Raw genomic sequence first — 17,104 nt, 5'->3', positions numbered from 1 at the left:
GGGATCACTATGGGATAGTCACCGAAAATCTTGATTAAAATCATGTAGGTGACTCTTGCAAAGGCCATTCAGGACTGGCTTTTACGTACAGTAGAGAACATTTAGCTTCAGAGTTCTATAAATGAATGCACTGTTTTCCCTGGTCCTTCTGCAACATCTGCACTGCCATATTCCATCGAGTCGTTTTGCTTGTTTTTAAATATGCTAGCTGAGGGGGCAATATCTGTCCTTGAACTAGGATATCTACAGCCATTTTAGTTCCCTACTTCTCCTTCAGCAGCTCAAGCCTTCCAGAGGCAGACTGTAAGCAGATCTGGCATCTTTTAAAAGTAAACCCATGTTTTGTCTTGTTCTGCTTTTGAAATAGTTTGTATTAAGCGTCTAGAGACAATGAAGAAGGATGCACATATTTTTTACTCAGTGTAAAGCACTGTAAACTTATACTATGCTTTGAGTCTCAGAAAGTAAGGACTATACAGAAAAGCTATACAGTTGTTGTCTCTCCTCCCCTTCTTTATCATTTATAACTCTTCAGTAAACCCTTTTGTACCTTTATTTGTTTTCCAGAAAATTTTCAGCCATATAAGTCGTACAAAATAATGGTACATGCATCTGATGTGTGTCAGTGTGAAAGTTTCACAAGACATGAAAAGACTTTTGGAGTGACCCACTTTTACTCAGTTGAAGGAGGTATTCCTCCCCTTTATATAACCTCATCCCTTATATTTCTTCTCATTTCCTATCTGCAGCAATAACAGAAATCCTACACAAAGTTTCTTTTCCAGGTGACTTAACAGCATTCTGCAGTTAGCATTGCCTTTGGTCCTAGCAGTTATGCACTAGCAGTGAATGACCTGAATGTTGTTCCTTACTGACAGGTCCACAGAAATATTATTATTACACATGACATTACCAAAATAACAGAAAGAGGGTCTCGGAGTTACTACTCCATGTAGCTCAAATTTAACAGTGGCCAAAGTCAGATTTTCCAATCCCAATTCAGTAGCGTCTTATATTGCAAGTTGAAATGAATGCGGCTGTGGGTATTGGAGTAAAAGTGTTTGTAATGAAACAGTCACAATTTCTACCTACTTTGGTATTGCTTAAGATGAGGTTTTTTTACTCTATGGGATTTTGCCTTTCTCTTCCTCCCTTTATGTTATATTTATGACAACTAGAATCAGGCAAGGAGCTCTCTAGGAAATAGCTAGGTTTCAGTCTTGTATGTCTATTGCACAAGTATTGATGCAGAACTTTTAAATTATTATCTGATTTTTAAGTTCCTAGGGCAGGTCCCGCTAATGTAACAATTCTGAATATCACAAAGCATTCTGCACTTGTGAAGTGGACCGAAATAGCTGCCGAAGACTGCCTGGGCTTTCTCCAGGGATACAGGATCAGCTTCACAGATTCATCAAGGAAAAGGTCTCTGGGTAAGTCACCGTTGCTCAGAACAAAGCAGCAGCGCAGAGCCACGACAGAAAAGCTTCGTACAGACCATTAAGTGCTGTTGCAGCACACTACTGAGTTACTGAGATTTCTGTGGGAATTGAGCACTCTCAAAGGTCAGCTCCTGGTTAGAGTTTTAATGCTCTAGATGGTCCTATGAATACCTAGAATTTTTTAGATATCATCTCAAATTAAATATTGATAAAAAAATACTTCCTTAAAACTTACAATTCTGAGACTACTGCAGAATTCTCTAGTAACACTGAAAGGAAGAGGTATGCTCTCAGTATTTCTGAGGTATTAAGATTTTAGTCACAATACTTTTATGTTTCATTACAACTCAGCCAAACTTGACTCTGAACCTTTCTATAGGACTTAAGAAATTATATGTTTCTTTTTTGAACTCAATTAGCAGTGAACACAGTTTGTATTTCTCACATGTTTTCAAAGACACTATTATTAATTTCATTTTTAGAAAAATTTGCTTAAATTGATAGCTTTTGTGTTTAACTACAAAGGATGAAACTTCTACACACTGAAATAAATGAATAGTTGTGAGCTCAAACCACTTGACTTTTGAAAAAAAATCCCCACACTTCTTCAGATAAATGTTTTTCTTCTGGTCTCCAGTGGAAAGTCTTCTTGCCATAAATAATAATACATTAACTTTGCACATACTGACTTTCAAATAAAATTAAAGACCTATTATGGAAGACAAATAGCCCCTAAGAGCCGACAAAGGAGAATAGCAAGGGTTCTATAATTCATGTTGGCCTATGCCTTTACAGGACCATAAAAAGTAACAAAAGCTTCAAGTACGCAGCGTTAGTGGGAGGTTTGGCACCGTCTTCAGGGGGCTCTATTCCACCCCAAGGACCTGTCAGAAAGTGCAAGAGGATACAGAAGGGGAGTGTCCAGGACTGAACATGATTTTTATTTTTTTTTCTCTGCCCTAATCAGTCAATACAACAGTGACACGACACCCGATTGCCATGTTTTCCAGACAGGAAGAATAATTTTATTGGAGAATTTGGGGGAAGGAAGCCTATAGGCTACAGCACCTTTTCCACTTCTATGAAGATCTTAAATTCACAGTGGCAAACTTGAAAAGTAATTTCTGTCTTGTTAAAGGCATACTACAGCATTGTTGGTTGCATTATTCTGGCCAGGGAAAAAGTTACTGCACCATCAGAAAAGAAAGGTTGAGCTGAAAGCCCTGCAAAGTAGGTAAAGCAGAATGCACAGTCCTTTTTCTGTACTGAGTGCTGAGTAGTAGCACTGGTATTAATCGAGGTGAAGAACTACTGACTACAGTAGTGAGGGTAAAGCATGTGACAGGGTCTAGTTCTTATGTCAACTGTTACAGCTAACATGAAAACCACTGTTCAGCGTGCTAGGTGTATTTTCCTGTCATGCAGTATACACAGCCTTCTGCACTCACCACCTAAACATCCTTGGTGTGTTAAAAGGTCATGCTTTTTACCTCTGGATTTAAAATGTACATAAGTATTTTGGAGAAATCTTGTACCCATCCAAAGAAAATCTGCACAGTGTGGCTTCTTCCAGGTGTGGATTAGGGCACAGAAATTTTGCCTTTTCCCCAGTCAGCTACACTGATACAGTCTCAGCCATCAGAGTTCATCTAATCATCTCCTTCCCCAACCCCACTTGCGTTTCAGCTGTTACTCTCAATTCTTCTACCACAAGTTACCGTCTTACTGGACTGAAGGCAAAAACCATCTACCGTGTGCAGATTTCAGGATTCACTAATGCCGGCGAAGGACCTCCAACTCTTTCACAACCTTTCAGCACTCCAAAATATGGTACTGTGGAAGCTCTATGCATCTGCATTACCCAGCATCAATCCTTGTTTTATGCACTATATATGGCATTCTCTACCCTTTCCTGCTTTTCAAAGAGTAACAAAGTGCTCATGCACAAGATCTATTATTCAATCCTTAGTTACTGATAGCAAACACACAAAACTGTTCCTTTGTCAGAGGTAAACTATGCATCACAGAACAACTCTGCCTGTATTTCATTTCGTAGCATGCAGGGAAGAATCAGCTATGGTTCCTCATCTCTGAAACACTTTCTGACCTTTTTATGCTAGCTATATGCACATATCTTTATTTATTGCCTATTTCTGTCACAGATTTCAGCAGTTCAAATATTCTGCCTGTGACTAGTTAAGTTTGGTAGTCTTTGCTCTTGGCAAAATCCTGCGCAATCATGTAAAACTGGTTTCCAGTTAGACCCTTGAGCCATTAACTGTAAAAAAAAAAAAGTCTCTATTGTGGGTGACAGCTAATCAAAGTATCTTTTGTTTTCTAATAATTTAAGTACATTTTACGTAACAGGTCCTACAGTTTGCTGGCAAAAATTTGCTTTTTTCAAAGGTGCCTGGATAGGCTAAGAAGAGCAATACAGTTGTGCTTATAAAGTTTCATATACTGTAATTATATAGGGTTAGCTAAACATGGTCTCTCAAACATTTTTAACACCTTATCAGTTAAACTAAATCTAATACTGCAGTAGACCCTTTTTTGGTTTGACCACAGCTTCACTCAACTGAAGCTTTCTAAATAAAAAAAAGACAAGAACAGGCTAAGATGGTATCAGCCACAGGAAAAGTAACCTGTGAAATTCAGAGACAGAAGTATGCAAATGGCTTCTCCCCACTACAGCTTTTTTGTGTTTATACCTCCTTCATTTAATACAAACAAATGAATAGTCAAAAGTGTGAAGCAGAAAGAAAAAGGAAAGAAATTAAAAATCTTCCTTGAAATCAACAGGGTTTCCTCCCCTTCTCCCCCCCCCCCCCAAATCCTTTCTCCTGTCACCACAAGAAATAGAAGTATCTCCACTTCTCCACTGGAGCTTTTCTGCAAGATTTTATTCCATGCAACCTACTGAACGTATGTTTGGATAGGATTCAGTTTTTCAGGAAAATATAAAAAAATGCAGAGTTAATTTAATGCAACATTTAAAAAAGTTAATAATTACATTGAATTTAAACATTACATTTACTATTTCCCCCCTCCCCAATATTTCACAGGTTACTTAATCCATTAGAAAAACCTCAGGTTTCTTTGTCATAAAAGCCTTTTTCAGCAACAAAGCAATTTGCAGCTCTTCAAATACCTTTTTAAGCAAAATTAAGTAGCTGATTTTAAAAAAAGAAATTTGTGTTGGTGGGTGGATAGGAAAAGAAAAAGCAAGTGGTCTTTTTGCAAATGTGGTTTGTCAGTATCAGCAGCACAATCATGTACTGACCACACTTTCCTGGTGCTATTTTTTGGTTTGCAGCAAGGGTTGACAAATGGCTGACTGCAGATAAAATTGTCTTAATGCTCCTAACAGGTGAAGCATGGCACCTACCAAATACACAAACCATATTATTGTTATCAGGACCAGGTGGGATCTCACCAAAAACAACCCTACCAGTAAAACCTGAAACAGATTAAAAGCCACTTTTCACTCAAATAGTTTCTTATGAATTCAGACCTGCATCAGGGTCCTGACCATTAAACAAGCTAGAGCTCACATAATAGCATGGGGAGTAGGAATACTTCTTTTATTATAAAGTGTTTATCTTGGGAGCGTGGATTTAAGAATTCAGCACATATATCTAGATATCTTAAAAATACAAACTTGAAAGTCTCAGACCCCCAGAAATCCCAGGTCTTGTTTTAACTAGATTTCACTAACAGGAATCCCAGAACATTTGTAAAGTTCAACTTGACTGCTGTTTGAAATATTTCTCTTGCGGAGGCAATATAGCCTTTCTGTACTTGATACCATAAGTCTGATTCAGTCTTTCAATTTCCCATCAGATAAAGGAGAATTTGAAGGTTTTGTGACTGTCCTGTGCTTCAGCATGATGTTCATTCTGGTTTTTGCACCTCTCGCTTGTTCTCTGGTGCTTAAAAGGTAAGAAGGGAATATTGGCCGAAGCTGTTAGCAGCACTTCTGTTTTGCTTAACCCCACATTTCATAGCACTGGGCCTTTTTTGTCATTAAAAGCAATGCAACTCAGAAAGCACACAACACAAAAGCCACCCCACTCATTTACACAGTGAGAGCAATTAAAAACTACTATAAGCTGATTAAAATAGTTTGTCAAAAATCTATAATCTTTCGCTTTTGATACAGTTATCTGACTACCTCCTGTCTCAAACACCCTTGAAAAGAGCTAGGACCATTTCTCACAGTGGAAAATAGGTTATATATATGGAAAAAGCATGCGTTTGATTATTTTGTTCTTTCATTCCTTACTGATAATCATGCCTCTTCTATTGAAACACAAAAATAAATTCCAGCAGCATACACAAATTGATGTTGCCATCTAAGTTTCCTGCAAGCACATTTGGATGTTAACTGTATAAATTATGCACATAAGCACATAATGAGAAGGAGTAATGGATGGATGAGTAGGAAGAAGAGAGAATAACGAGGGTGCCTGTAAGATATGGATAAGGTCCTCTTATTTCAGAAGAAATTGTTCTCTGCAGTAATAAAGTACACCCCCCTCAAATTAATCTGAAGTACAATATTAGGGGCATACACTACCACTAAAAGAAAAAATGGATGCATAGTAATGGGTTCTAATAGTCATTTTCTGATAAACCTAGTTGCATACAACAAATCATATTACTATTTTGATGTCCTAGAACACTACCCTCACTTTTTCTCCTTTTTATAAAGCACCAGCCTCAGAAATTGAAAGCACAGCTGCTAAAGGACAGAACAGACAGATGGTACAACCTGTGGCTTGAAAGCTGTACGGCATGATGTAGCTCACTTTAGCTTATGCATCAGGCTAAACTCCTACCCTTGCCGTTGGGAAACAGACCGCACTCCACATTAAGTCTCCTGTGCATTTTCCTTTTCAGATTTTACTTTAAGTTGCTCTATATCTGATCCAGCCTTTTTGACAAGAATTTCTGAGACCTACACAGAAGTTTTGACCTTGAGCAAACTTCATTGTGTTAAACATAAGATCATACTTCATTGTCTTAGCCCATTAGGAAAGAATTTTTTGAAAACTAAAAAAACAGCACACAGAAGCCTAGTGTAGCACTACAAAATAGCAATTAAATACGTAGTTGTATTGAACACCTGGAACTGAGATGAAGGATCCCAAGGATCCCCTCATCTCAATTGCTTGCTTGATTTCTAAAAAAGGACTCACCAGCCAGCCAAACACTCATCTTCATAGGATCAGCAAGGAGATTTGGTAACTCTACAGCCTCAGGCTTTACCTCAAACCATAGCCTAAACAGAGACAAAGTACCTTACAGCTAATGAAGTCTAGATTTGATTTGAAAATGAGACAACACTGAAGCCAAAACTAAGGCAGAGTGATGGGCTACATAACCTCCCATAGTCTCTCACAGCTGTGCTGACTTTTTTTCCTATGGAGGTGAGTCATTGCCCAAAGCTCACAGGGGGGTGCTCTGAGAGCCACTGCTGACAGGGAGGTGATCAGCTCAAAAACGCTGAGACAGTCTCCCTCCGCTCCCACAGGAGCAAGTGATGAGCAGTCAGGGGTGACTGATGCCAATGGGATCAGTCAGCTCAGCAGAAACTCCTTTTGAAATTCCCATCCCACCCCACTGCTGCCCCTCTGCAGGGAAGTCACAGCTGACCCCTGCCAGCCTGGGGCCAGCACCAGCATCCCAGGGTGGCAGGAGTGATGAGCAGGCCACCATTACAGCCTGTCCTCTTGGGAAGTGCCATGGAGGACAATGCCTGAGGTGGTACCCATGGTGGAGGTGGCCCAGAGAGGCTGAAGAGCACAGCAGCTTGTAGCCAGTTTTGTTGTTTCTGAGCCCCTGGGTGCAAGGAAGAAGCTTGAAAAAAAGGGCTCTGATGAGATGTCTATGGACAAGCGGCCAGCTGAAACCCATTTGAACAGCCCGATTGGCAAACTCAGCTTGACCTTACAAGCCCCTTCCTCTACAGCAGAAGCAGCTGGTGTGAGTTTTTAGTAAAGGTGTGTTTAGGTTTGTGTCAGGTTAAACAGGGAGATACTGTATGTAATAACTCCCAGAAAGAGCCAAACTCAAATCAATCAGGAAAGAGCAGGAGACATGTTGTTCCCTCTGTTCTGGTCTGCGGGCTCCAGGAAAAGCCTCTTCCAGGCCACCGGTGTCATTGCAGAGAAGCTATAAACAGCAGTAGCTTGCCCTTTGTTTGGGGGAAAGTAAAATTCTAAGTAGAAACCCAGGAGCAAATACTTACTAAAACAAACTTCCTCCTACATGTCCAAGAGTTCTCAGGGAAGATGGAGGTTTTGTGGAAATTATAGCACATTAGGAATATATAATGATTGAACATATAGAAAGAGACCACATTACCAGCTCCTGTCACAGCTCCTTTGTCCTTAAACAAAGATGTTAAAAGTCACTAACTCAGCATTTCAGTGTGGACTACCAAGCTTGGTCATCAGTTTTTAATTGGCATTATGCTTAATAGTCATTGTAGAACATCTTGTTTTGATGGTCATGAAAATACCAATAAAATGTTATGTATAAATGATAGTTAATTTAAATGCATAGGAAATGTCAGTCATTTAATCTGACAATAAATTTAGAATATTTCTTTACAGGCTGAAAATATCATGCTGGCCCAGTGTACCAAGTCCAAGAAACAGCAGTGCTCTCCAAGATACGGCAAGTACTCTTCTGATGGTGTGCGAAAATACACAAGGGAGATCTTTCCTACTGATTAATCAGTAATGCTAGTTATTAGTCTTTTCACACTTCACCCTAGTAAATGTCTAATATCAACAGTTGGGAAGCTAGGGTAATATTAGAAATATAGGATGGGGGAGAGTTGTTGTTTAGGCAGAGGCTGTATACACTTTTTAATTTAATAAAGGTTCTTGGAGTTTTTTGAGAACATTGTAGAGCATATTTAAAGGTATGGTTGTTAAAAGAACAAAGCAAAGTTCAATGGGGGGAGATGGAGTCTAAAGAGAGAAATTCGGTCTTTATATCCAGTCAGTTTTCACCAGCTGGAACTGATTATTAAGTACAAGTTACTCAAAATACAAAGTAGCACATCGTGGCCTAATTCCACAGAAGTCTCATGACGGAGGCCATGTACACGGTGTTTTCTGAAGTCCGCTCCTCATCCCGCAGTCTCTACCCGCCTCCAGAGCAACCCAGGGGCTCTGGCTGGTCAGCTGGTGGCTGGCTGAGGAGCACCTACTAGTCAACAGGCACCAAGGTTCAGCAGCATGTTCAAATCTTGTCCCCGGCTTTCGCAGATGCTTTGGTAAGGATACCTGAATTTCAGGACTGAAGAAGCACCTGGAAATCAGCTGTTAGAAGGAGGCTGCTGGAGACCATGTTATTCACTTTTGCCTATTAGTGGACTTATTTGCATCTTCCTCTCCTTACCTCCCCCCTTTTAAACAAGTTTCTGCTCCAGTTTTGCTGACACCTGATACTAAAAGTCCTTCCTCTAAGACACCTCAGTTTATCTGCTAAGTCTCAGACTGCCTACCATTACGTTTTTGGAGCAGGAACTTGTACTGCTTTCATTTTTAAATCTCTCTGATTTTTCTGGCAGACCTGAACTTAATTTGGCACTCGTAAATCTAGTTTCTCAAGCCAACTTGTGAGCTTTAACAAAGCAGACTTCTACATATTTAGTCAAAGATCAGGCAGAAGCTGGAAGGTATCTACAAGCCAGACACTGTCCAAATCTAGGACACAGAATCAAATCATCAGCAATGAAATTTCAGAAGACCCTGACAGGCTGCTGGTAATCAAAGGTTTTGCTGAACATCAGCATTGCTTCCTTCAACAGAGCAAGTATGACCTTTCATATTCCAGATCAGGACTTCCTTGCTTGCTTTCTTCCTTTCTTCCACGTAAATGTAGATAAAGAAGTGGTGAGCTCAGAGGTAGTATCAGATAGTCATTTTGCCAAAGCTAGATAATGCTGAACAAAGGAGGACCAGGTGTACAAATGTACAGCTGTACAAAGTCAGAGTTTCAAAAGTGATGCTGTTAGAAGATTGCAGTTTCACTGTTTTGTTCAGTTAAAGAAATTTATCTGCTTATGAGCACCAGGCAACTGGTGCGGGGATTCAGATGTCCCTCACTGACCACTCCAGTAAAAATAACTCCACCTAATCCTCTTGCTTCTTCTCTACCACGCATTTTGAAAGTGGGAGATCTGCAGATTCAATACTTGTTTGAAGTGAGACTTCTCAAAGGCAAAAAAAGAATCTAGCATATTCCACATTCGGGGAATTTCCACCTTAAAGAAAGCACAAGACCTGAAGCTGTTTCGATGTAATAAGCAGCTTAGGTGGAGTTGAGTTGCAGGACAGAAGTTCAGCAAGAAAGGAGTAAGAACTATCAGCCAAAATAACCTAATAGATTCAAAGAGTAATTTGCCATTGTGAAGAAGTGGAGGTGAAATACATTGAGGCTGCATGTTATAGTAAGGACAAACAGGTTTTATGAACCAGAGTGCCACTTTGACATAAATACTTTAAAAGCAAAATATACCTATTTAAAATGCATTTAACTGTTCCTGCAGAGGTGAAGCAACTATAAAAGGAAATGAAGCCTGTATTAGCCAAGTCTGGTAAAGAAATACTTTAATGTTGATAACATGGCAAAAACAGAAATAACAGATATCGGATAAGGGTTTTGGAGAAAGCAGAAAAAGCTCTATGTGAGGAGACAGTACAATAAAGCAGTTACCAGATATATTGCCTAGAAGTAATCTGATATTATGAACAGTTCATGAAATGTGGAGAAAGGTATTCCCCAAATGAGCACCGTAAAATGGAGGCAAGGATTTAATCTTACTATATTCTGTATATTCATTCTATTTGTAGGTTGTTTTGAGGCTGAACCCCATCAAGTTAGTTGAGCAATGTAGCAACTCTTGACAGAAACACATCTATAGTCCAGATAGGTAGCAAGAGAATTTGTATTTTAAATTCAGACAGAGCATTCTTTATTGCAGACTAAGGCAATGATACATCCTATGGTACAGAGCAGCAGGAGGAACTGGAGACACTCTCAATTCAGTCAGCACACAGAGGCCAGGAAAATGAACTATGGACACTAACATGGCCGGCCAGCCACCCCATCAGTGTCCTGTTCTTCACATTTAGACACGATTCTTCAAAGATGCTGCTTCTTCTTAACCTATTAGTGCCTCTTTCAGACAGAAGCTCACACAGACCTTATTTTAGATTTGGTAGGTGTAGAGTTCTGGCTGCTGTTCATAGTAAATACGATAATGGAGGTACATATCACACAGGTCTCTATTCAAAACAAGGCAAAAGCTGACCATGCAGATGTGTCTACTTATCCCATTACAAGAGAAAAATAGAGATATTTTATGCGGGATTGCTGAGATTTCAAAGAGCAGCATACTCATTTCCAAGTCAGAACACAAATTGTAAGAAGAATGAAAATGAAAAACAATACACACATTTATTTCTTGCAAAAGAACCATAACAGTTTAAACAAACTTAGAGCAACTGAGGAGGGGGAAAAAAAAGGAAAAAAAAAAATCTAATAGTTATACCAGAGAACATACCAGCCTGGCCATAATTAAAAAGATATTATGGCAAAAGTGGGCAAACCCAGCAGAACAATCTAAGTGGAAAAGAAGGATGCTTGGTGTAACAAACTGTCTCCATTTAATCATCCAGAATTTGCAAAAAATTATAACCCAAGGTATACTTAGATCACAACATGGCATTAAGTTGAATAACAAACTGCTTGCAGCAGCTGATAGCTAAAGCTTGTTTGGCTGCTGTTCAATTCAAGCTGCTGCCTTTTTATAGTAATACATGTTAAACTTTTTGAAAGCTGTGGGTCTCAGAACACCACGTTGTGAAGCCTACATTTTATCACCACTACATTTTGTCCCAAGCACACATAAAAGCAAGAAAAACTTTGCTAAATACTATGGGGGAGGAGAAGATGGTCCTCTGAATTAGGGAAATAAATATTTTCATTTATATTTCTAAAACCAGTGAAGATGAGATAAAATGGATTAGTTAGCACATTATATAGGCAGGATCAGGCTGCCTGTCTCCTAGCTTTATTCTTTTGTTACTTATTTCAGTAAATTGCCAATTGCACTTCGCAGAAGTATGATACTAAAATTATTCTTTCTCCTTGTTTTGTCTTGCAGACTAATTGGAAACCTGTTTCAAGGTCACTGCTTCAGGCCCTGTCAGACAATGATACCACTAGCCTTTACGTCATAGAGCATGAGTCAAAGGCTCCTTTGAAGATAGACCTCTTTACAGATGGTGGAGAAGACCGCAAGTGTGACACTTGCCAGTCAGAAGAACCTAGCAATAACATAGACATAAGCCTAAGGCATGAAGAAATCCCTGAAGAAGCAGTTACAAGTGAAGAAGAAGGAATCATTTCCATTACAGTACCACTCTTGAGTGACTACACCAGCATGGAGTTCAGCCAGAAAGCCCTGATGAGTCTGATGATGAAGCTGCCTGCAAGAGCTACTCATCCTCATCTGGAAATGGAATTAAGCAGTAAGCCAGCACAAACTGAGCATAAGGTTTTGTTTGCTCCCCAAGACTACCTCAAACAAAGCCAGGTAGTATTTTTGCCATCTGGACCAACCTTGATGGGACAAGTCAATTTGAACTGAAGCATCTTCATAATTTTCCATACCATAAAATCAAGTTCCAAAACCTCTGATGCTTGAATGGAGCCATTAGGACCATATAGGACAGTGAGCTTGTGACAATAGTTAGTCTCTACTTCAATAAGCTTCCTTGGTGAAATAGACTGATTATATAATTAGATTAGCTATTTCACCACAGTCATTCTGTGGAAAGTCCTACTGTCTTCACACAGGCAAAACTTTCAGGGAACTGTATGAAAAACCTTCCAGTAAGGTACATCTTGCTAGGTGCTTAGTCCCAGGGCACTCAGGAAGCCATTTCAAAGCTTCCGCTCTAAGAAAAATGTTTTTCTAGTCATCAGGAGAGTTCTCTAATCACTGCGACCAGTTTAAGACCTGATTTTCAGATCTGGTAAGTTCTTCAATAAAAATTAGAGCAAAAGCATCTACCACTCCAGAGAAGCTCTCCAGTTGGTCAACACTGACCAAACAAAAGAGTGAAAAGCCTTGAATTTAGGAATAGAAAATTGTGCTTTTCCACTTAACAGTGCTTTACATCTTAGATCTTTACACCTTTATTCATTATAGATGAATAGTGCTGTTTAAATGAAGATAATAATAAGTATCATTATTAGTATTGGAGTTCTTAGTTGCATTATATTAAGGCTATTTCTTCTTACATTTATCTACACAGACATAGAAATCCATTCATGTTCTGTTCTAAGATGTAGTTGCAGATACGATTTCATGCGTCATTACTGCATGCAATGACGATATCTGTTGAACAGACTTCCAAGAGCTGAGTAGATAGTTCAGTTAGTCACCCCTCCAAAGCTTGCATAGAGGAGGAGTCATTGGAATATAGGGGATAAAAGGCTCTTCCTTAATATGCTCTCTATGTGACTCCATCACTTATTTCCATGGTGCAAGAAGTCTGAACTGGTTTTCCAGCTTACAACAGCTTCTCACCTATGAACTCTGTAGGCATTAATGGTTTGCAGTTATTGTAGAAGATCCAGTTTATTGTTGTCATCTCTAGTTTATGGAGCATTTTATTAAAATTATTTTGTTGAGAGAGAAATTGATAAACTGTACCATAAACATCAGAGGCTTCTTAGATGGACATCTTTTAAAATTCTCTCATTAAAAGTGAAGGACAATTCACATTCACACAAATATTTCCATGCATATTAGGCAGTATGAGTTATAGAATAGCCACGCTTACAAAAAGCTCAATGAAATTGCATATCCCCCACTTGACTGATTTAGTGAGGCCCCATAACAAAACCTGTTTTATTAACTTTCCTTATTTATATTCACTCTCTCTTTATTTATATCTCTCCATGTCTGTTAGGACTGGCAGGAACCAACCTATATTTCACTGTGGGTTTTACACTGTTTTTTCTTAGCATTGAAAATGCATTGTTTTGCCACAAAGCAACATACCTGTTGCCACTCACCCTTGTTACCTCTGCTCATTGAAAGAAGGGGTAACAGGAGCACTCCTCAGATCACCTCAGAGGTTTGAGCAGTCTTTTAAATCTCTTTCTTCATTTTTTTAACTTCAGTCAGGTGACTTTGCCTGATTTGAATTTAGGAGAACACAAATGATCCTGCTATTAGCAGAGCTGTTGCTACTTGCGGTGTCTAGTAGAGGGGCTGAAATGAAAAGCTGTTATGGAAATAAAGTCCTCAAATGATATACAATCATTATCAAGTAGTCATGTGAACACAGCCTAATTTGTCCGTTTCCCAAATATAAGAAATATCCATGCTCCTTACCTATAATATTTCTTTCATTTCTGGTCAGAGCGACTTATTTTCCTGGTGCAGTTGGTACCTTCAATAACTCACTTATCACTGTAAACATTGAATTAATTTTTTCTTACTCTGCACATACCAAACCAGTACATATTATTATGTTATGCATAAAGTATAAAGTAAATAAGTAGAATCAAACCAATGGCTTGTGAGCAGTTTCAGTATATGAAGCAGCCTTCATACATGAAACTCAAAAGACAGTTTGGGCTTTTGACCCGGTGAGTATTGCCTCCATGATATTAGCCACTGCCTGACATCTTGCTAAAGAAAATCCATTTATCAGGCCAGGAAAATTTCCCTAGAAGTACACATGGACTTTGCCTATTCTATTTGCCTCAAATAGAAGGGATGGATGTATTCCACTTTCAGTTATAAAGCTCACAGTATATGTAATTCTTAATTGATCTCATTAGAGCAATACCACACTCAATATTTGTATAATGGCTGTAAACTGTACATTTGGGAGAATGAGAGATACATGAAAAATCCTGGTATGGAGATTAGATATAAATGAAGAACTCATTCTATCATGCTGTATCCTTTGAGAGCGAAGAAAGAACCTTCTATGTGGAGAGAAATAGAAGAGTACACTTGCTAAACAGTTTCATCCAGCCAAAAAGAAGGCTTTGGTGGAATAATGTAGCTACTCAGGGACACAGGACTAGGAGACACATAGTGCTCAGGTCTTCAGATTAGGGGCAACTAATTTTTTGTGGGTTTTTTTTGTTTGGTTCTTTTATGGGGATTTTTAGTTCAGTTGGAAGGGACCTACAATGATCACCTAGTCCAATTGCCTGACCTCTCCAGGCAGTTTAAAAAAGTGTGTGCATGTACAGATGTATAATGACTGCAGAAGCCTACCTCTACTAATAAACGTGTCAGATATTGCATTTCATGTGCTGTAGTACTGTTCAAGTGGTTTCAGTAATGTTCTTAGCTTCAGAATTCCTAGCTTTGGTATGTGTTATGTTAGGAGTGAAATTGCAAATATGAAGGCTCAGGACTATAAAAGCCAAGGCATTTTTTAATATTTTTTTTCTTCTCTCTTCCCAGTCAACATAGCTCTAGGTGACCACTGTTAGCATTAGTGAGAATTTAGACATTGTAAAAGCTTAGACACTTAACTATAGGCCTGGAGGCACATAAGCATAATGATTCATAGCATGGGGTATTATACTGCAGGGTTACAGTGTTTTAGCGTTTTATATTTACAGAGAAAGGAATGTAATATTCAGTCTCTAATATGACCTCTAGAAACATGCACAAAGCAAAGTTAGTACATACCTATTTCTTCTGGTATCCAGAGATGATGTTTTTTCTTGCATATTTTAATGTAGTATGGACACGGAGGGGTTTTTTTACACTTTTTTTTTTTTTCCACTTAAGGTCAGACTACAGTGCAGTAGCTAGGCAGCACTGAAAATTATTGCAGTGTTTCAGAGGCAAGATAAACAGCAACTCAGTCTGGAACAGGCGATTGCAGCAACCACAATATTCCACAGTTTGTTTTCATTCTGTATTAACTACCCAATAGAATAATAATAACTACAGAATAGCTACAAATCCCCTAAAAAACTAAGCCTTTGGGGCTTTGGCAACCTTAAAAGCCACCTTTATGGCACAATGGTATCTACACTTGAGCAGAGTCCTCCTGGAAGCAGAGAGCACAGCGGCATCCTGTCAATTTGAGTCAACCCCAGTTACTGCTACAAAAATTGTAAAATAATGAAGCACTTCATTAAAGCCCTCTACTTACAGAAGACACTTGTCTCAGAGCTCTTGACTCCATGTCACAGGCTCTTGGTTTGCCTTTTTCTCTCTCTCTTGATGGCACTGGGTGTCTCCTGCCTGAATGATGTTAACTGTGTCCTGGTACTGCGTTGATGGGATCTGTATGAACGTGGATAATACGACTTTGAACAGCTTACATCAGTCACTTCTGAGCACTGTTTACAGAAGACTGCTGCTAAGACAAATCACTCCATGCCAATGGGGGGGGGAGGGGGAATAATCTTATCCCCATATTTATTTTATTCCTACAGCGGAAGCACCAGTTTGCTTAATAAAACTGAAAACAACCTGCCGCACTAGAAACAGTCATTCACATCGCCCATCCTCAGAGACCCCTTCAGTGCTTCATAGAATCATGGAATAGAATCATAGAATCATTTAGGTTGGAAAAGACCTCTAAGATCATCAAGTCCAACTGTTTACCTAACACTGGCAAGTCCACCACTAAACCATGTCCCTAAGCACCACATCTACAGGTGTTTTAAATACCTCCAGGGATGGTGACTCAACCTCTTCCCTAGGCAGCCTGTTCCAATGCTTGACAACCTTTTCAGTGAAGAAATTTTTCCTCATGTCCAATCTAAACCTCCCCTGGCACAACTTGAGGAGGTTTCCTCTTGTCCTATCACTTGTTACTTGGGAAAGGAGACCAACACCCACCTCGCTACAACCTCCTTTCAGGTAGTTGTAGAGAGCGATGAGGTCTCCCCTCAGCCTCCTTTTCTCCAGGCTAAACAACCCCAGTTCCCTCAGCCGCTCCTCATAAGACTTGTGCTCTAACTTCCTCACACAAAGCCTTCCCTGGGCCAGGGCAGAAACTTTACGGAAACAAACTAACCAAGGAAGTAATCTGGATTTGTTGAAGTGGTAGACAAAGGCAGGACAAAGGAAAATCCTGAGGAATGGTAGGCACAGCAACAGCCAGCACTGCCAGGGAACTTGTGATGAAATGGGTTCAGGTCTTTACTGGAGACACTGGAGTCTAGGCAGGCTGGAGAGTAGTAGACATGCTACTTTACCTGAAAAATTGTGGGCTGCAACCAGTTTTTGATAGATTGCTAGTACAGAAATGGATAGCAGAACCAAAAAGCTCTTACAGGTATTCTCTGACCTTTCCCAAACAGTAACTGCTACTGTTGAACTTTGCTGGTAGTGGTTCAAAGTACTCAGCTATCAGCAACTTTCACCTTTCTTGTGAGTTGCAATTAAATAACCATTCTGGCATTCATCTCAGGTGTATGGTTACTGGGTATCACCAGAATGAGGATCTGTAAGGCTCAGTAACTCCCTTTTGGTATGACACCTGTGGCTGCACGTTCAGTAACTGGATGGCTTTGGTGGGTTACACCTATCTTGAAATGAATGTGGCCACTGTGTCTTCTGTGTGTTGTATTCAAGT

At 39.4% G+C, this 17,104-nt stretch overlaps 1 protein-coding gene across 1 annotated transcript in view; it reads left to right on the top strand.

The window, feature by feature from the left end:
* The window catches only part of LOC143172903 (interleukin-6 receptor subunit beta-like), a 29,444-nt gene extending 17,321 nt beyond the window's left edge, over positions 1-12,123 (top strand). Inside the window, exons 10-15 of the mRNA XM_076362773.1 lie at positions 568-690; positions 1,281-1,433; positions 3,129-3,272; positions 5,286-5,382; positions 8,063-8,126; positions 11,632-12,123. Coding sequence (XP_076218888.1) covers positions 568-690; positions 1,281-1,433; positions 3,129-3,272; positions 5,286-5,382; positions 8,063-8,126; positions 11,632-12,117 — 1,067 coding nt within the window. The 3' untranslated portion in view covers positions 12,118-12,123. The remainder of the gene's footprint in view (positions 1-567; positions 691-1,280; positions 1,434-3,128; positions 3,273-5,285; positions 5,383-8,062; positions 8,127-11,631) is intronic.
* Positions 12,124-17,104: the final 4,981 nt, after the last annotated feature.

The sequence above is a fragment of the Aptenodytes patagonicus genome, chromosome Z (genome assembly GCF_965638725.1).
Source record: "Aptenodytes patagonicus chromosome Z, bAptPat1.pri.cur, whole genome shotgun sequence".
Lineage (NCBI taxonomy): Eukaryota > Metazoa > Chordata > Aves > Sphenisciformes > Spheniscidae > Aptenodytes > Aptenodytes patagonicus.
The sequence above is the reverse complement of the archived record's forward strand: the minus strand, read 5'-3'. Positions and strand labels throughout refer to the sequence as shown.